Genomic DNA, 21,776 nt, shown 5'->3' on the forward strand with positions numbered 1-21,776 from the left:
ACAAAATAAATTTATTGCATCTATTCTGTGTTAACTGTATTTCTATGATTGCGCCTATTGCCTACATGTTAATAATTAATATTTAATATGTTATAAAAAATGTATAATGTTACTCATATTTTAAATTTATATCAAGTTTAAAATTTACTTAAGTTAAAGTAATTAAAATCATCGCAATTTAAATCTTTATGAAGTCGGATTATGTGGTGCTATTCACAATACAGAAATAAAAGCACCAACAATAGACCACTTTTTCAACTTGAAAACCAAATATTGAAATATATCTGCAGACTGCGATGAATTACGTAATTTAAATAATTACATAGAGTAAATATTAAGATTAAACTCGATGAACAATACTTTTTGCTTACATGTGAAATGTGCATAATAGGTAGGTACATAAAGTTTAATTTATTAAGAAACTGGTGAATATATAATCTAACAATAAAATGTCTACTTCCTAAGAATTATTCTCGAATTGATAATTGGGCTGAAAAGTAAGCCACTGTGCCTTACCCTAACAAATTTCTAAAAAAATATCTTGAAGAGCTCAATACAAAATTGATTTTTTTCTAAGGCCAAAGCAATTGTAAAAGTTAGATAGTCGATGGACATTATATAACTCATATAATATAATAATGTATATAGGTACTAAATTTAGGTCAAAATCCAAACTGCAAAGTATAATGTACAGTTTGGTGCTCTTATATAAGTATATTATCTAAGTTAAATCGAAGAAGAATTAATTTTTCTAATAATTTACCTTAAATTATTAAAAACTTATAAGTCTGTATGATGAGGTTAATTAGTAATTGACTATTGAATTTAATATTTATTAATTATTTAGTATTTAGTTCTAATACTAGTGACATACACGATTCATTGCCATTAACTATACTTCTTAAGTACAGTATACTAATATTAATGATAATATCCAAAATGATAGGTTGTCACTTGTCACGAATTCACGATTTACAAGAATAAAACAACAGTGAGCACGACACAAAACGATTTTTAAGATAAATATAGCAAAACACCAAAAGTCAAAACAAATTTATTTTTTATTTTGGTATAATAGTGACGTAGCCAAGGGACTGAGGGGGCTGCAGCCTTTTCCCCGAAATATTAAGAAAATCTAAAAACTATTTTAATTTTTAATGGTCTACGATAATCGCTATAAACGTTTTAAATTGTATTTTATTGATTTTAAACTGTTATTTTTATTTTATTAGTTTTTATTATTTGTTCATAGATAAAAATTTAAGTTATCTATAGATCAAGGGTAGATCCGGGGGGGGGGCACTGGTGGCAAGTGCCACCCCCGTTGGGAAAAAAAATAAAAATTTTAGTATCAAAATTTTTTTTTGTGGGGGGATATATCTATATTATAAAATTTTTCCTATAAAATGCCCCATCCGTAAATACATGCTGGATCCGCCCTTGCTATAACTGTACTAATAGGTATTTAATGCATATAAAAATGTGCTAGTTCAGGTATTCAGCCGAATCCGGCCCGCGAGGGTGTTCCAACCGGCCTAAGATTATTTTATAAAAATTAGAAATTTTTATAGGTGTAAAAAAAAAAATTATTTACAAAAAAAATTATTTTATTAACTTTTTAAAAATATAAAATAATTTTTAATGGCAAAAACAAACTAACAACTATAGTGTGGAAATATTGAGAACTTTAAACACATAGGTACGATTTGAGTCATGAATTTGATAAGTGAACAAAGATAATATTATATCCGATAAAATGTACAATAGATATACCTATGACTAGTTTATATTTTATCGAAATGAATAAAAAAAAACCCATGAAGCATATACGATATACGGCCCGCAGTACAAATATACATTTTGAATGTGGCCCGCCAGTTGAAAAAGGTTGGGCATGCCGTGCTAGTTAATCAGTCACGATAGTACAAAATATTAGCGTTTTGTGGTTTTTTTCATTGTTGCCATATCAATTGGTTTCATGTTAAAATCTATAGATAAATATTAGTAAGTGATTAGCAAAAATACATAAGTATTACGTGTAAAATAATTTATTTTATATTACTATGAATACCATGAAATACAATATCCAAAATATTTAAAAGTGCATTATTAAATCAATAAATGATAGATAAGAGTTATAGGAACCAAAATCTAAAATAAAACTTCGGCATCTGTAATATGTCATACTTTTGGAAGAGCCTAAGTAAAACACCTAGTTGCGCCCAGACAGGTTAGCAAATGGTGCAACTGCATGTGCTCTCGTGATGGCTAAGGTGGAAGGGATGAATGTATGGCCGTATGGGTGGGTTGGTGAGGTACCTATATAGTTGGATAACTTGGATACTAAACATTATGGACTATGGTCAGTAAATAACAATATTAAAATATAAAAACATGGATGGATGGGTAACTTTTGTTAGTTACAACTTACATGTGACATGTGCTCTCAAAATAGCTTTTCCATTGAAACCACCGATGTATAAACTTTATTAAAAAATATAATATATAAGTGAGTCGTGAATTATTAAAGTAAGCAGTAGGTATATAATTCGATGTATAAAAGATAACAATATTTTTTAACAGAGTGATTTTTCATTTTGCACAAATTAACCTGGAGTTAAATACATAATAATGATGTAAAAATTATTTTTATTGGTATTGCGTGATTATACAAATGGCAAACGGTTACCAATTACCAAACTACTATAGTCCAAATAAATGAGTGATAAAATCATTTACTTAAATTGTTGCACCCAGTTTCAATATAAAAATATTGAGATACCTCCTGAGTCCAGATGAATAACATTGAATTGAGTTCCGGATTAACTTTTGGGTTATCAGAGTTAAGTCCGACCAATGTTGAGTCCCTTTCTTTAATTATTATAATAAATACCTATTGTCGAAAGATACTAAAAAATTGAAAATTTGTCATAGATACCTATAAATATTTCAAAAAGAGTTAAGATTTATTAAAAATGTTATCATAATATTGGTATTGAAAATAATAATTTGGAAATTTTAAGTACATACTTATATTATTATTATTAGAAATATAACAAAATATTAAAAATTGTTTGAGGAGAAATAATTATTTTACGGGTGAATTCGTGAATATCTAAACATATACACTCCATTCATTTTTCACTTGTAATAATTTAATAATTAAGTAAGTACCTATTAACTAATAGTATGTCACCGACTATTAAGATAATTATATGAAATTTTATCTAAATATATGGACTCAATTCAAAGATATTAAGATAATAGGCTGGACTCAGTTCAAACACATAAAAGTGCATGGACTCAATTCTATATCACTGGTGCAGATTGCGTAATGATTTTAGACTAATGAGACTGTTAATAATTAACTACAATTAACCATGTAAATCTTTTTGAACTTTTGTCAAAATAGGATTATCATAATCAGTTTTAATCACTATCACATTTTTATTAATTATTTATTTTTAATGACTTGGATTGGACCACGAGTCCAAGTTGGAAAAAAATTACCATCTTCGTTGTCTCTGAAATTATTTTCATATACAGTCACCGTGTTTTAAAAATTTGATGAACCGTTTAAAATGTAAAAAAAAAAAAATCAAGAACTATTATCAGTAAGTGTTTATTTTTATACTAGGCGGCAGGTGAATCATAATCAAAAGTTATCAAAACTTCCAAAATAAATTGTAATAAATATAACATATTTTTTTAGTTGTTTACGCACCCCCATGAAATGGGTCTCGGGGTGCTTGAGCATCGCAGCACCCTCAATAGTCGGTACCCATGCTTCCATGTGATTAAATTTAATATATTCGTCTACACATTTGATATATTATTCAAGTATAAATTTGGGATTTAATTTTAAACACCTACCTACAAGCAAAACAAGTTTCTTTGATAATACGGTATAAATCTATTACCTACTAGAATTTTCACACATTTTGTTTTTGACTTCACTATTCATTTTCGTCTTTTACCATGTTGACTGTACGACCGAAGAACATTTTACAACCCTTCTAGTATACGAGTCTATTTTTGTTAATTATCTTTTCAAAACGTCAACATTTTGAGTTTTGACAACTTTTTAATCTAACTATTTAATGTGATTTCGCTGTTTTATATCATAAAAAATATATTTTCCCTAATATTAAATGTCTCAATAGGGACCCGGCTATATATTATAATCCCACCATACTTCGTTTTTAGTATATTCTATCCGTTTTCATTTGCATTAATTTCACTACCACAAGTACCACACAATATATTTCTATAAATAATTCAGCTCTCAAAAGTAGTTATAAACCTTTAGGTTTGTTACATTATGTATTATCTATGAGTTGTATATTATCTGGCAAGTATTTTAATTGTTAATCTATGACCTGCAGTTCAGGACGGTCAGGTACATCATTAGTTAATCTATTCAAAATCAATGAAGATATATTTTTAGTATAACTTTTTCGTAATCACTTTCCGAATATTTTATCTTAATCGTCACCGCAGCTTAAATATAATATACCGTTTGACCGATGTCGGCAATATAAAATTTTACTTTGATCCGATTTAATTTCAAATGTTGTAGGTACTAGGACTTCGTGTTCAAATTCTTTTGTGAACCTGAATCTAACAAACTCGACATACTAATTATTAATGAATTTCTTATTAAAGAATTTAATAACTGCAGATGATAAATGATAGCACTCGTTTTCCATCAAACGCTTACCAAAATAGATTTTCACCTAACGATTTTAAAGCACATTGATATTGATATGACTATTTAATTTATAAACTAACTAACATAATTGGTTTTTCTTCTCATTTATTGCTGTTAAAGTGATAAAGGGTGTAAGTATATAGCGTGTATATAGTATGTACTTGAATTAAAACCTTTTCATCATTATATTATTATATACCTAACAATCAAACACCCCCGAGTGATACCATTTAATTAACAGCAGACAGCAGTAGGTATAATTTTGATTCATGCATTGTATGCAAATATTAATTTTATTTATATTATCTGAACTCCCTCAACACTTCAAGACAAATTATTGAGTATCATCGATTCCGTTATTTTATAAATCAATACTCCAAAATGTCATAAACTCATAACTAATAAAATTATAGCAATTCAGAATACAAACCTAAAATATTGTTGGCGTGGCTAGTCGTAGAGGAGCAACGGATTTATTTTAATCTATCACACTATTTATAACCATTCCAATCAAAATTTGACAAATATTGTCGATTTTAATTTTGATATATTCGTTTCATTTGTTATAGGTACATTAAAAATTCACGCGCGATAATTTTTTTCTCTTTCTCTTTTTAATTTATCAACTCGATTGCAGTCTTCCTAGACATCTTCAACTTTTTCTCGGTGAAATACTTGATATCCCATCGATTTATTTCGATATTTTTAATATAATTTAAAAACCATGTCCCTTGTAAGTTATAAGATGTGCTTTTAATTTACGGGATCTTAATTTCCTAACACGACAGAAATACGGGTTGTTGAATTTTTATTTTACACTCATGCACAGTAATTTTTATTTTTTCTTGAATATTATAGATCCGGATATTTATACTAGTTACCATGCAGATATACGACATAAATAACTTATAAGAGAGGAGTATGGTCCAACTATTTGGTAATCACTGTCTACTAACCACTGCTGTTATATAAAGAGGGTTGGAAGTGGTGATCTGCTGTTTCCATTCATCACACATATGGAATTTAAACATGTGCTATTGTCCTATTTCCAACAAACCGAATGTTAGAATACCGATCAATCAAGTTATACGAATAGGATTTTTAAAATAGATTTAAATCCATCGCTATCTTTATTTATATAACTTTAATCACTATAATATGTTTAATATTTTCCTTTTAATACATAATTTTAACTTCTAAACACAGTATATTATTTTCTATTATTTACATTTATTAGTATAATGATAGAAATTAGGTAGTAACATCATAATTTAAACATAATTATATATACTTTATACAGTTAAAAATATATATTAAAGAAAATATTTTTTGAGTTAAATTGTTTAGATTTAAAAAAAAAGTAAAATTGAACATGTGATGTACCGATGTTTTATCTGTAACGTCCTCCGCTGTCTCCGGAGGACAATATGTGTACAATATCGTGGACGGCGTTCGTTAAAAAAAAAAAAACTGATGAAATATATCTCTATAACCACACCACATTTCTCCCACTTAATGAGTTAATAGCAACATCATTTTATACTGTACGTTCGAACTCCGAGGTCCGAACACTAAAAGAAAATAATGATTTCGACGTAGTATACGTATTATATGATAGCCGGTCTTTTTTATATTCATATTTGTATTTACTTATTTTTACACATATTCTTGTATTTTAAATGGAAAAAGATAATTCAAAAGGTAAATACGGAATTGTGACAGTGAATAGCTATAGGAAATTTTCGTTATTTTGTTCTCCAATAGATTCAATAGTTATCTATATATTTTAATCATTCGGTATTTTTTTCAGTCATTGACTCCGCGAGTCTTCTCAATCAACCGGTTCATCTGGACAAGGCAATCGAAATGGTCGGTAAGTCGCTTCAAAACTAATAAAAACAAATACCCAAACTCGTAGGTAATTATAATTAAATTAATTGAACTATCTTTATATTATTTGTATTCGCACATGCAATTGTGTCACAAGTATGATGCCGGTATACACATAGGTACTGGTCGAGAGTACATCTTACTGATAGATAGGTACTTACTATAAGTATATAACTAATTTTTGTACGTGTTATCTTGAGTACTCAACACATTTTTATAACGTCTTATAGTTCTATTTTTTTTTACAAGTATTTATATTATGTTATATTTTTTATAATCGTCAATCACACACAATCATATGAAAAAGTAGAATTATTTTATATAACTCCGCACATAAATCGTCAAATTAAATATGACACATATTCTGTAATAATTTAAAACCCTTATAGTGTATATGTACTAACTAATAAGTCACCATCAGTTTCCGAATAATTTCTAAAAACAATACGAACTACGATCATTATTCGATAGTTGTATATTTGTATTTTTGAAAGATATAAATGTATATAATGAATTATAATATTATACTTTTACTTTTTAAATATGTTATTGCATAATATACCTACTACGAGATATCGCCGATTGCCGGTGATCTTAATAATAACAACAATAATAGATATATAGATATATTCCAACAATTAACGTCAATTGCCCAACTTTACCACGGCAGCAAACGTGCTTATACGAGTAGCATAATAATATCACCAGTAACGCCTACACAAATTAAAAAGATTATTACACTTAAAATAAGCAATACGCAAGTGTGTGGGCATGACTATAATGTATGTATGTATTTTGAAATTTTGAATGTTAATTTTCACTATCATTATTCGGTCCCTATCTCAGTGTAGTCTTAACTTCAAATTACATTAAAGTAATATTATATATACAATAGATTATTAGCTTAAATACATATTTATAATTAGTACACAAAATATTATTATGTACGTTGTATTAAATATAATATAAAATATAAATGTATATGATAGTAATATTATATTAAGTATAATTAATAATTATTAATTCTGAATTTATCCCTTTCCCAAAGAATATTATAATATATATTATGATATTATTTTCTTATCGCTTTCGAATTACCTACCTATTCACTATTGCCACTAAATTATACAGTAAATATTTTAATTAATAAAATACTTATATCAACTTTCATTAAACCACGACTTAAAGAATTTCAAACAAAAATAATAAAATATACAAAAAAAAAAAACGAATCAGAATAAAAATTAATTTCTTAAAAGTGTGAATACGCCGAAATGAAACAATTACAATACGTTCTAAAGATGATGTCCTAAAATTTTAATTTATTTGAAATATTACAATTTTAAAATTTATTTTTTTTCTATCTTTATATCAGAAATTATATATTTAAAAATCTATTAGAATTTAAGAAATATTAAACTATTATGTGTGAAAATAAAAATAAAAATAAATAATTCAAGTATCTAAATAAAATTCTTTAATTATAAATTGTAATAAAAAAATGATTATAATAACACATTTTTACACCAACAGGTTTTGGATATTTTCATTATTATATACTATTCATTTGTGGATCACTTTACATAGCAGTTGCCTTTAGTGTGACATCAATATCATTCATTATACCATCAGCTCAATGTGATTTTCATATGACTTCTACTCATAAAGGCCTTCTAAATGGAGCAATGATGATAGGTAAAATTGAATTTAAAATTAAACTAGTTAATTTTTTGATTTGACTATATTGTTATTTCTATTTTAGGAATGTTGATCGGATCGTTTATTTGGGGTTATGTGGCAGACTCTAAAGGCCGTAGATTTACTTTGATAATTTGTATGTTAATGGATGGTATCTTTAACATTTTGTCAAGCGTGTCACAAATATATTCAATATTTATATGCTGTAGACTTTTAAGTGGATTTGGGTAAACTAATTAAATTTTTATACAATTTTAGAACTTTTGTATACTATACAAATTTGAAATTATCAAATAATTTTATTGTTACAGATTATCCGGTTCAACGACGCTCTTCTCATATCTTGTAGAATTTTTGAATATCAAATATCGTGAAAAATTTTTATCTTGGATGGAAATGTTCTGGACAAGTGGCATAATATTGCTTCCATGTAAGAATTTATAATATTTTATAATTTATATCATTGCTATCTTTTAATTGTATATATTATATATCAGCCAACAGAAATATTGAAATAAGATTACTTATTGCAAGTAATTTTTCTCAAAATTTCCTATTATAATTGCCTACATTAAACTCCTTATAAAGCTTATGTATGGTGATAAATTAATTTAACATTTAATATACTTATTATTTAATAAAATAAAAATAATAAAACTAAATATTATTGTGTTATAATAACTGATAATTAATAAAATTTATGTAATAATCATGCACACAATTCGTATTAAGTCTTATTAGTTTTTAGTAGTAATTTATCTATGTTTAATGTTTATCGGAATTACCTGATCGATGATTAGTAATTAAATCAATATTCTAATTAATACAATTCAAATAATATTTTAGATATTCACTTGTTTTTATTTCTGATTTCAGGTGTAGCATGGATAATTATACCACAGACATTTAGAATTGAAAACGAATACATTTTGTTTAAGTCGTGGAATTTGTTTATAATTATGTGTTCACTCCCAAGTATAACACTAGCATTTTTATTAATGAAAATGCCGGAAAGTCCAAAATTTTTACTTGCTCAGGGTAAACATAAAGAAACAGTAAATTGTTTGAAATTTGTTCACAGATGGAATAATAACTCGAATGATAAATTTCCAGTAAGCTTAAATTTCAATATTTCTTCAATTTAAAATTCGACTTCTTAACAAATGTTCATCATACATATTATTTAGATTTTATTCTGTGCGGTTTTTAGGTGACCTCAATAATAATGCCTATTTTTAATGACAAATCAAATAATGGTTTCTTTGGTGGACTTTATAAGAGTACTATAGATTTATTTACATCAAAATTCAAAATTATAGCTATAGTTACATGCATTATACACTTTTGTGCCACTACCAGGTAACAATAATTGGAACATATAGGTAAATGGGTAATTATAAAATTTTAATGACAAATCATGTGTTCAGGAGTTGCTAACTCTATGCTATATTCTGTGCAGTTACTACATGCTAATACTATGGTTCCCAGAATTGATGAATAGATTTCGTTGGTATGAAACATATTCAAAATTCCAAAATAAAACAACTATGTGCGAAATTGTATCCTTGTACAAATTTGAACCAGAATTGAATGATTTAAAGTGTGATGATCACATTGATCAATCTGTGTACATGAATATCATGATCATTGGCATTGCTTGCATACCAACAAGCCTTGTTGTTCCACTATTTATCAACAAACTTGGACTCAGATTTTTTACAGGTTATTTAACATTTCAAATTTATATCTATTCGTACTAAATATGAATTTTTAATTGTATTAATGGTATAAAGTCAGTTGACTCAGTTTACTATAACATCAAATACATAATCAGTATAAGCTCAGATAAAAAGAGAGCTAGTGGTTGGCCACTATTCCGGAGCCCATTAGTTTAAGGAACTCACCTCTTTTTAATTTTTTCAATGTACTAACACATTCATAAGAAATTTTAAAACGTACTCATTTTGCTGTATTATTTATTAATTTTTTTTTTTTAATGGCATACAATTATACATATATACTTAAAAAGTGATAAAAAGAAATACAATTGAGAAAGGAGTAAGTAACCATTGTAAGAGTCTTGCATTTCGGGATCCAATGAACCCATTTAATCTGGATTTAGGAGAATAAAAATAAATTTAAAAAAGGTGGGAAAATTGATACTGCTCTGCTGTATAGTAAGTGTCGTGTGAGTCATTGTAATGGATGTGTTTTATGAAAAACGATTCGGAGTGGAGACAGTCTGTCAGTCTATTTTACTAAGTATATTTCATGGTATTTTTTGTTTATATAGCTATTAAAGTAATTTACGATACAATTTTTTTTTTTTTGTTAGGCGTTGATTTAATTTTTTCCGAAAATGTTGAACAAATTTGAATTTTAAATGTCTATAAAATTAAGTTAATATACTTTAAGTTTTTAATTTCAGCACGAATTACTTGTGAAGAATATTACTTAAATTTTCAAACCTTAAATATAAAAATTAACGATTTTATAAATTGTATAGGTACTACAAAATACTTGTAATTTATCGTGATCTTGATAAATTTAAAAAATAATTGAATTAAGTAACAATTTATTTTTTCTTTAGTATAAGTATTAAATTTATGTTTACATATTAGAAATAATATTTCCATATTTAAATTCTACTAATTATGTACATTTTTTAAATAACCAATCAAAGTTAAATACACTCAGCTCCTTGTAAATAAAATAAAATTTAAATAGTTACTGTAGGTTAGGTTATACATATATGTAGTAGTGCTTAACTTAAGAAAATAATTTACCCACTTGTATAGTATGAGTAAATACTAATAGCATCTTTAATTTAACTACCTATGACTAATGACTGTTCTATAATGTATATATTAGTAATTCTTATTAGATACCTAACATATATTTTCTAAAATATTTGAATAATTATTAATTTATTCTTTATTTGCATTAAGTAATCCTAAACATATTTTTGTGTGATTTCTAAACGATAAAGATATAGCCTTTCGACCTCTCTGAGGATAGTATCTAAAAAAATTGGGTGTGATTCCATGCATAGGGTTCAACCTAACTGTTTTTTTATAATTCTATAACCAATTGATCAAGAGATATAGTTAAACGTTTCATTACAATAAATATTTGGTCTTCAAAACGCGATTGATGATATTTTGTTCTAAATTCTAATGGCTATCTGTTCTATAATTTAGATTTGCGTAAAGCATGGAATGTATTGGTTTTAAAACTTTTTTTTTCAATGAATATTTGTTTTAAAAGTTTCAACTAACACTATAAATAGGTATTCGAGACTAATTAGTATTTTGAAATGTTATTTTTCTTAAATTTCTATAAACTGAAAAAAACATTGAGCAATGTTGAATAAATGAAAAAGTTTAACTAACAACCAAGATCTTCTGAAAATGTCAAAATCGTTATAATGATACAATGAGTTAACATTTTATTTGACTACAAACTACTATACTATTCCAAGGTGAGCAAAGCTAGACAAATGACCAACACCAAAATTGAATTGACTTATAGATTAACTTAAATTTTATAATTTATATTAATCAAAAATTTCTACAATTTTAAAGATGAACTAAAATTTTCAATTTTTTGTTATTATTTACAAAACAAAATCAATTGATAAAATTGTCCATTCTATTCACTAAATAAAGAGTATGTATTAAAAACAATTAGTGTTTGAGTTAGAAAAAATGTATTATGTAAAATGATGTTATATAATTTATATAAATTGATTTATTAATTATTATTTCTAATTTACTTATGTGACATAATGAAAAATTACTGTAAACATCTGTAATATTCTGAAATAAATATAAGATTGCCTAAACAGCTTTATCCAATTGTCAAGTACTATTAACACTGACTAGCGTTAATTGTATTACATATTACTTAGTACCTAGATACCTAGGAATTATAATAATAATATATATTATCATATAAATATTAATAGCAAACATTTTTATTTTATTTTTATTTAGTTGTAAGCTTCTTTGGATCTAGTATTTCTGCAGCATGGTTGTATTTTATTACTTCTTCAATGGAGAATATGGTATTATCTTCAATATTTGAAGCTTTTTCTAGTATTGGTATTAGCCTAACATATTGCATTACTGTTGAGTTATTTCCAACAGAATACAGGTAAAATACTCAGAACTATTAATAATTTATTCGAACAGTGTGTATTTTTAATTGTATTTTATTATTTTTAAGGGGCATGGCTTCGTCTATAGGAACTATGTTTGGTAAAATAGGTGCACTTTTGGGCAATATTCTAATTGGAATTTTTATTGATGCTCATTGTATAGTTCCAATATTTGTTTCAAGCTTATTTTTGATAAGTGAGTACAAATATATTATAGTAGTCAATAGTTTGAGTTAAGTAAATATTCATTTTTAGTCTTAAGTTAATACAAATAAATATTATGCATATAACACTCTTTGAATAAGTTGTAGTAAAAAAAGAGGAACAATACTTTATACCTACCTTTAAACTAGTTTTCAATATTCTCAACACTTAAACTCGATAAATGAATCAATTGCAAAAATGTCACGAGTCAATTATTTAAAAATGTTTGATAGTTGTTAAAAACTGTATAAAATAAATAATTTTGAAAAAAAAAAATTTAAGAATGTATATCTATTAAAATATACCATATACCGATTATACATAATTTCTGTGTAAAAATAATTTAATGTGCGCTTGTTATTAACTTTCAAAGTTTTCTGACTTATAACGTTTTTCCGACCAACGAAAATATAGCAAACAAAAAATTGTTTTAACACAAAGAAAATAAATTTATAAAGGATTATAAATTCACATTATTACATTAAAACAGTATTAAATTTTAAACACCTATAAATTCCTATAGAATATTATTACAATTCAATAATATTAAAATATTAAACTATAAATTTTTACATATTTTTCATTTATTTTTCTATAGTTCACCAATTCAAAATTTCATTCCAAAATAAATTGATTACTTTACAAAGAACTAGTATACAAGATGCTGGTTTTTATATCCTTAATTTTATTCGAGTTTATTAGTAAAATGTCTTTATAGTTTTCTATCGGTAATTCAACATGGTTCCAGGTATTGTCAACCAAAAATTATTTTTATTGACGCTTTAAATATTTTATATTATGTTATATAATAATATTTATTTTACCTGAGTTTAAAATCAAAAAATTCGAATGCATTATAAATTAGACATTAAGCTTGTTTTTTTTTACTAGATTGAAACTTGATATATTCCCGTATAATATAAATTTGATTAATTTTTCTTAATTTACGTTTAATTATGCCAGAATAACTATCACAATCTTAGAATGAATAGGGTGAATGTCCTCGATCAGATTTTATAGTAGTAATTTTATAGATAAAAACAGTATAACTAAAGACGTTGTAACACATAACGTATAGAAACACATGACTAGAATATTATTTTTTTACTTTCTGCTACCATTGATATAAATGCATTTAATTTTTAAGCTTTAAAAGTTTAAGACATTGTATTGTGACTTTTTGAGTTCTTCTAGTATATAAATTATTATATTATTATAGTTGTATCTTGTATAATATTAGTTGTTTAGTTATATAGATGTACCTACCTAACTATATTTGTACATAATATTTACTATTTAGTTTCAGCTTTCTTAGTAATTGCATTACCAAAAACTAGAAGAACCAACATAATAACTGATGGAGTACTTTAGAAATAATTGTATCCTTAGGGCATAATGTAATACTTATAAATTATTATATAAAAAAATAAAAAACAAAATATATGTAATCATCAATAATTAATTTAAAATTCTAAGAATATCGATCATTGTAGTTTATTTTTATACTTTTAAATATAAAATCTATCTAGAACAGAATAACAGGACGCGTTGTGACAGATATCATTGAATGTCGTGTAAATATATATTTGACTAAAATTTTTTTTTTTTTATTTAATTATTAAAATCTAATTTTTCATTGGGTGGTTTTCATTTGAACGAATAACCTAAAATAACATCGTTTGGGTGAATATACGTTTTCCTACCCATTTTTAGAGACTTATAGAACTCTCAGTTAACTTTAACTGATATAGTTGAAAATGTTTTATATTGTCATGTAATTTATCTTAACTAATTTTGTTTATCAATATAGTATCTCATACCCATTTGTTTAATATAATCTATTATTGTTAATTTTTCGGTTTGATATTCTGCCCAAAATTGTATTTGTAAATTGGTTTTGACACTTCAAAGTAGTTATCACCAATTAACCAAAACAATAAAATAATAATATTAAGTTGTAATAAATATAAAAAAAATCATTGTATAGGTAAGTATGTTACTTACCTATTACTCAATAATTTATAAATTTACCTAAACGATCGGTTAATTTCTCGCCCAAATAAGTTATGCTCTACTCAGATAAATGTTGGGTTATTCACCCAAATGAATAACGCCTTTTTCATTTGTATTCATTATTTTTTTTAATTGAATTTTAAAACATCAACTATGTGTATTATGTGTTATTAGGAGGACTTTATACACGCATATGTTATCTCTTATTGTATTACTAACGCACAGCATGGAAAATTTAATGTTTAAAAGAATTAGTATTATTTAAAGTATAACATTGAATTGACCTACTATAAAATTTAAAAGTAAGAATATTTTCAAGGATCTTATAAATTGTTTTTGACATTTTTATTTTGAAGTAAATTATAAGCATATTAAATTTACAAAAATAACAATTTTAAATCGTTCTTAATTTGCTAAAAAATTAAAATACCAACAAAAAAATCTACTTCTTAAAACAACATTTTGTTATTAACTAGTCAAGTAGTTAAAACATAATATCAAATATTTTTGTATTATAATAATATAGGTCCAGTATTGTATAGGTCAACCAAGATTTGTTGTGGTGGTGGGTTTAAGAGTCTAATCAAAAGATTTATTTTATTTTTTTATTATTATTAAGATGAATTAAGAAATCATAATAGAAATTATTAGTTATTAGGTACCTATTTCAGTAAAGTATAAAAATGGTCAATCATTTTTTTTTTTATTTACAAAGCACTATGCAGCAAAGGGTTCCTAATGCCCCAATACAATTATTATGAGGAAAAGATATTTTTCATTCCTAAATCATTTTTACAATCCTACTTCTCGTCCACAATATTACAGTACTCAAATTCAATATTTTAGATTTATACCAAGTATGAAATTTAAACAGATTAACATTAAAGTATATAGGTACGTTAATTTATACTTCATTACATCAAAACCATTTATGCCGACAAGAGTATATCATGTTAATATATTATAATTATAATTTATAAGAATTAAAATACAAAATTACTTTGTTGTTGTACATATTAACTTAAATTAATATAAGTAATAATGTAATGATACCTATATAAATTCTTTAAAGTTAATTGTTTAACGTGTAACAAAATAAAATTTGGAGTTGTAGAACAAAATCGAATTTATATTGATCATTTATGCACATCTGTTAATAATGCATCTGATAGATGACAGACCAAACGGCACGAAAATCCAACGCCTATAACGGCTATAACCTATAACGTTACAATAATACAATATTGTCTTTGTTTTAGTCATATTATTATGTATTATTGTTTGAGAACAACGTAATCTCCTTCTGCGTCTGTATTCAGTACACGTTCATAGTGATATGTTAGAACGGTAGATTGCGTCGTTGTTTACAAAATATTATAATATCACGTCCACCACTTGTAAAATTCTCGGTAAAATAATAGTGTAAGTGTGTAACCACTAACCACTGACCAGTATAGACATTAGTCAGTCAGTCCAGTCGTCAATGTCAATCCCTACACTAAAGTATGCACTATGCAATGAACGTACATCCCGTTTAAAACGAAACCGATATTTTTTTGATATTCTCTCGTCCCGGAAAGCTTCGAACAGCATTGTAAGTAATAACCCGTTATCTCCGTGTAACCATATGTTAATAAATATTAATTATAGGTAATATTATTATGTGCACAAGAGAAAAACCTGTACTAGAAAAAAATCAATATTTTTACCGTTTTGTTTTTGATCACATCGAAACTAAAGTATATCGCTGTAACTTGAAAACAACAATTTTTGTGTAACGACTAATGAGCGCGGAATGACAACGATCAGTTGTGTATGGCGGTATGAGCCATGTATTTCATATGCGCATAATTGTGTAAACAATATAAATAATATAATGTTGTGAACCCTCGCAACAAATGTGACGGTTATCACACATGCATAACAGGTGAACACTCATTATCTCCGAATTCATTAAAAAAATGTAAAAATCGCAACAACCTTTACAGGTTTTTTCTAGAGTTGAGCCGAAATCGTTCGTCCTAGCCCAACCCCCTAACCCCTTTCACTGGATTCGCCATTGTCAGTATATTTGGTCGTGCGATATCCTCAACCGGATCATAAACTATATTATGTTTACGTGGACGCGAGAATTTCCGTGTTGCCGTGAAATGTATGTCATAATTTTAATGGTAAGTAAGATTTATTAATTATTTGTTTAGATATATTCGTGTATGCAGATATACAAAAAGCGTTATTTTTCGTTAAAAATGTATGAGTTATCAACACATTATAACAATCAGTAGACTGTGTAAATTATTCTATTGATAATTGATATGGATATTTTAAAAAGATTAATGTTGCATAATTTAATTATATGCATATGTGAAGATACAAAATACAAATATCGTATATGTAAATAGTATAATATAATAGCACGTTTTTAAATAAAAATAATACACATTACATGTTTCACGCTTATTATAGAAAAACAAAAACTGTATGATACCTACATACATTATTTAGTATCTATAATCTACATATTATGTAAATAAAAATGTTCAATTAAAATTTCATAATTTTTTTACTTAATATCTAAGCTTAATTAATTTTTTAATATTTTCCCATGTATATATGTAATAGATAAGGTACCTATGAATATTGAATAATATACAATAAATTATTTTATATGTACATATTTTTTGTTCTTAAAAAACATTATATTATATTTAATAAGATTCTTAATTTTTTTTATAAATTTTGTATTATTATTGTTTTTGTGATTTATTTTTTATCTATATAAAATAATAAGATTTAAGTACCAATTATTATTTTTTGATGGAAATTATATTTCCCTACGTTTGTGTCATTATCTCTGTTTAAAAAACAACATTTCATGTATTTGATTAGTACCACATTAAAAATTCATGAAATAAAAAACATTATTTAAAACATCCTATCTATAATTTATTTAGTTAAATTTAAGTTTAATGCCATACAGTATTACAGTTATGCATAGCCGTTAGATAACAATATATTATCAGATTTTCTTTAACTTTGTTTGCTCTTGTCGATTGCGTATTTTCTTGGTAGCTATTCTATTTATAAACGAAATTTCCTTGAACTCAAATATAGAATGCACTTTGGGTATTCTTCAATAAATATGCAGGTTTCCTCATACATGGGTTGTCCACGAATTACGTTGTTATGGTGGAAGGCATGGACCAGTTGCACGTAAATAAAACAAAATTTGTATTTTAGGATCAGTGTCAAAATAAAACTTCTTATTTACGGTTAGTAAACTAATAGAGTACACTTACCTTTCAATTTTATCTTTAGGCGTAAGAAAATATTTTTGTCCAATATAATTACATCAACATTGAATTATCACACATTTTTAGAGTGATCAGGTATAGAATACGAAAATACGGAACCAAGATAAGAGTTTTGTTTTTAACAAAAAATATACAATCTGTACCCTTGGGTACAATAAGAATATGTGATATGATATTTTGTACATGAAAACGTGTGGGAAAAAGCCAAGATAAGGGCAAATATTTTTTAGTATTTATAAGTATAAAATATGGATTAACCTATATTCGAAGTTGATTCTTGGGTACTTAATATTACAGTTTTTGACTCTTTAGGCAAATATTTTTGGGATAATGTATATGTTTTATGAGTGTCTTATTTCCCAAAAGTCCATTGATCATATACTATAATTATGTTCATATAATAAATTATATACAGAAACACCATCATCAGTGATTAAATTAGTTTGATTTTCGTTAAAACTTAAAAGATTTTTTACTGAAAAAATTGTTTACTTTTTGGGATTTCTGTGCATTACTAAAAATAGATACTAAATTTGATACTAAAAATATCACCGTATACGGTACATTCCATCTATCTTTCTGGACCGTTGTTTGACACTTTAAAAAAAAGTTGAATTTGTATTGTAAATTTTCGTTAAAAGCGCACCTTATTTTAGCCATAATTATTATTTTTATTATTAATTCAACTATTTTATTTTACAGTCGGTATGATAGATATTAGATACTTAGATATACTCAGATATATAGAGCACGTCATGAAAGCTGAGGTGTTTACACATGAAATGCTGACAAATTATAAAAATTATAAATATTTCACAGAACTGACTTTACAAGAGAAATCATAACTTTTGTACAAATAATAAATACTTATTTATTGGTAGGTACTGCATTGTATTTTATTGTTGGTCTTTCACGATGTCCTGATCATTATCGCCTATATTATGCGGGCTATGATCCATTACGACGAAGACCAAAAGGCAAAAGTAATTTTATGTTCGAATAATCGATTTCGATACCGATACAAATCGATATATAGCAAATAAGCAATATTATTCTAGAAAATAAGCATATAACAAACTCCGTATTTGATATTTAATACAAATAGATGAAGATTGTACTTTTAATTTTATGCAATTTCTTTTAGAAATTTTTTTATTTATGAAAATAAACTTATTTCAAAAACGGGATAAATTAACATTCTGAAACCTTATGTCGGAAACTTAACCGTAGGGAAATTTTGCCGTGGTCGAAAAATTTTGTATACGCTCAATAACTTTAAATTCACTTTGTATAATGTTGTTATTTTATTATTGATATTATTGGATTTTACTTATTAATCTTATCTTATCTTAAAACCTATATTAATCGCCAATGACCGATCGACGTTGAAGATCACGATTATAATAATTATGGCAATAACGTTTTAATAATTTCTTATCTAACGACACAACTCGCAGTGAATTAGTAAGTCAGTAGGTAACATAATAAAACCTCAAGTAATGTCGACTCGTGGTCGTGAAATATTTGTGTGTAATGGTTTAATGTATGTTTATTTATGAATTTATGATAATGTTAATTTTAATAATACAATATGGTTTTGGAGTTTCCATAATAGAACTTTTTGTAAAATACGAATTCATACAGGAATAAATAACTACACTGTCACAAAAACTAATAATGAATATCGTTACGGCTTAGAAACGTCAAAAATCGAAGCAGATGTTGCAGTGATGAATTTAAAAAGAACACGTTTACTGTGATTAACATGTGTATTGCTCTATTGTCTAAAGCTGCCAAAGTAAAAAAGTTAATAAAATTTTTTTTAAATTTAGGTAAATATTATATTTTATAACTATTATTTATTATTGCAGAATATAATTACATTAAAAAACAAATTCAACACAAAAAAAAACAAGAAAATTGAGTAGCGACTCAAAATCCAGAAAATTTAAAATGTTAGAAATACCAGCTTCATATCAATTATATCGTATATGTACCTACATTTCATCAACAAAAAAACGAAGAACTATTTTTGGAAGATGATAGTGATTCTAGTCCGGATGGAATATTAATTTTTAGTCGTTTCCAAAACCTTGATACACTACAGAAGTACACAACTTTAAAATATGGTATATATACGGTACATTTAAAATGACATCTCCACTATTTAGTCAATTATATGTAATACTTGCCTAATATCAAGACAGTGCATTTCCATTAGTATATATTTTATTATTAGATAAAAAATCAAAAAATTACGATGAAATATTTTCATTGTTAAAAAATTTAACACTCAAATTAAATCCTAGTTCTGTTTCATGTGATTTAGAACAAGCTGCTATAAAGTCAATGAAAATAGGATTAGGTGAAATAAAATAAAGTTTTATTAAAAATAAAAGCTTTTATTAAATAAGAAGTAAAAATACTTGGGTGTTTAATTTATTCGTCGAAGAATATTAAAAAACAACTCGGTAAATAACATCGTATTTCCCAAAATAACAATATTTCTGACTTTGTAGTTTCTGTTAAAATTATTGTTACATTAGTGTTCATTAAATTATAAAAAAAAATTGAAATTTTAATGTTACTGTTGGTGCGTTGGCTGAATACCTTAATGAAGAGTTTTATAATTTAATTGAATGGTTCGAAAATAACTATATTTGAGGAGTAAATAGAAATAGAAGTGATGAACGCTACGCACGTTTCTCACCTGATATTCGGAGTTTTTAATTTCCAATAAACCATGCAGAAGCTGCAAATAAACGACTTATTGTTGAAATAGGAATATGCCTTTCGTCAATTTGTTCGAAAAAATTCAATCTGCCGTGGTTATTTTTTCTTCAATTTATTGCAACTAACATATCATCCAAAAATTTAAAAAAAATTGTCGATCTAGATAGACGCATTTTAAAAATAGCACAACAATAATATTGTGATAATAGAAACTATACTTCATATGCAAAAGGCATAGCAAATAATATTTTACTACCATGATCAATGATCATTGATTATTGATTACCTTTATTTTTAAAGTATTTGAAAATTACGAATATGATTAAATATACTAAAAATGCGTTGTTATTTCTTTATCTTTATTAGTATTTAATGGCCACGGTTAAACGGTCACGTTGAAACAACCGCATCGAATGGCCACAGCTGCGAATTGTCCTAGATCTTGGTAATTGATATACTCCCACATCGAACAAAGAATTTCTAATATTTATTTGAGATTTTAGTTGCTGATCAGTGATCTATTTATCTATAATTATTAATATCTTCGGTATCAACAAAATGAAAATTTAATATGTATTCTTAACTAAGAATACAATTTATTATGAAAATTATATCTATTATAATAAACTAATAACTCGAAAATACCCTTATTTTTAGTGGTTTTACTATTATTCCAATGATGCCATATACCGATATACATAGTAGGTAGTAGGTACATTATAATCATTATATAAATTAATAAAATCATAAAAGTCATAGTATAATTTGTATTTTTCGTCTTAATGTGTATATCATTTAATACTTAATATACAGGGCAATATCATGAAAATCAAATTATAAAAAGTCTATAAGAAATTGTAACTCGTTAGTTGTTATTCCGGCTGAAAATCTCACCTCAAGGAGTGGGGGTTATTTAGGGTTATCACCTCGTACCACACCTGTTCGCTTACCAAAATACTATTATTATAGTTCGCTTACCGCTAGAGCCACCCCCTGTAATATGTATATAGTAAACTGTATAGAGCTACCTCAGCTGCGATACCCACACAAAATT

General features: G+C 26.0%; 1 protein-coding gene and 1 long non-coding RNA gene across 3 annotated transcripts; both read left to right on the plus strand.

The window, feature by feature from the left end:
* Positions 1-363: 363 nt before the first annotated feature.
* LOC112591154 (synaptic vesicle glycoprotein 2C-like) lies at positions 364-14,105 on the plus strand. Of its 2 annotated transcripts, none has more exons than XM_025334866.1 (11): positions 364-391; positions 6,522-6,584; positions 8,135-8,296; positions 8,364-8,526; positions 8,611-8,729; positions 9,176-9,411; positions 9,510-9,658; positions 9,759-10,021; positions 12,295-12,454; positions 12,527-12,654; positions 13,963-14,105. In XM_025334866.1, the coding sequence occupies exons 1-11, from the start codon at positions 379-381 to the stop codon at positions 14,031-14,033; spliced, it is 1,527 nt and encodes a 508-aa protein (XP_025190651.1). In that variant the 5' UTR covers positions 364-378; the 3' UTR covers positions 14,034-14,105. The 2 variants fall into 2 exon arrangements, with proteins under 2 accessions (XP_025190651.1, XP_025190650.1); XM_025334865.1 differs by lacking the exon at positions 364-391 and adding an exon at positions 6,371-6,412.
* Positions 14,106-15,771: 1,666 nt separating this feature from the next.
* On the plus strand, positions 15,772-16,952 carry LOC112591224. Its single transcript, XR_003114494.1, has 3 exons — positions 15,772-16,269; positions 16,326-16,602; positions 16,664-16,952. It is a non-coding gene; the product is annotated as an uncharacterized LOC112591224 (long non-coding RNA).
* Positions 16,953-21,776: the final 4,824 nt, after the last annotated feature.

The sequence above is a fragment of the Melanaphis sacchari genome, unplaced genomic scaffold, assembly GCF_002803265.2.
Source record: "Melanaphis sacchari strain LSU unplaced genomic scaffold, SCAv2.0 Contig12_pilon_pilon, whole genome shotgun sequence".
NCBI classification, from domain to species: domain Eukaryota; kingdom Metazoa; phylum Arthropoda; class Insecta; order Hemiptera; family Aphididae; genus Melanaphis; species Melanaphis sacchari.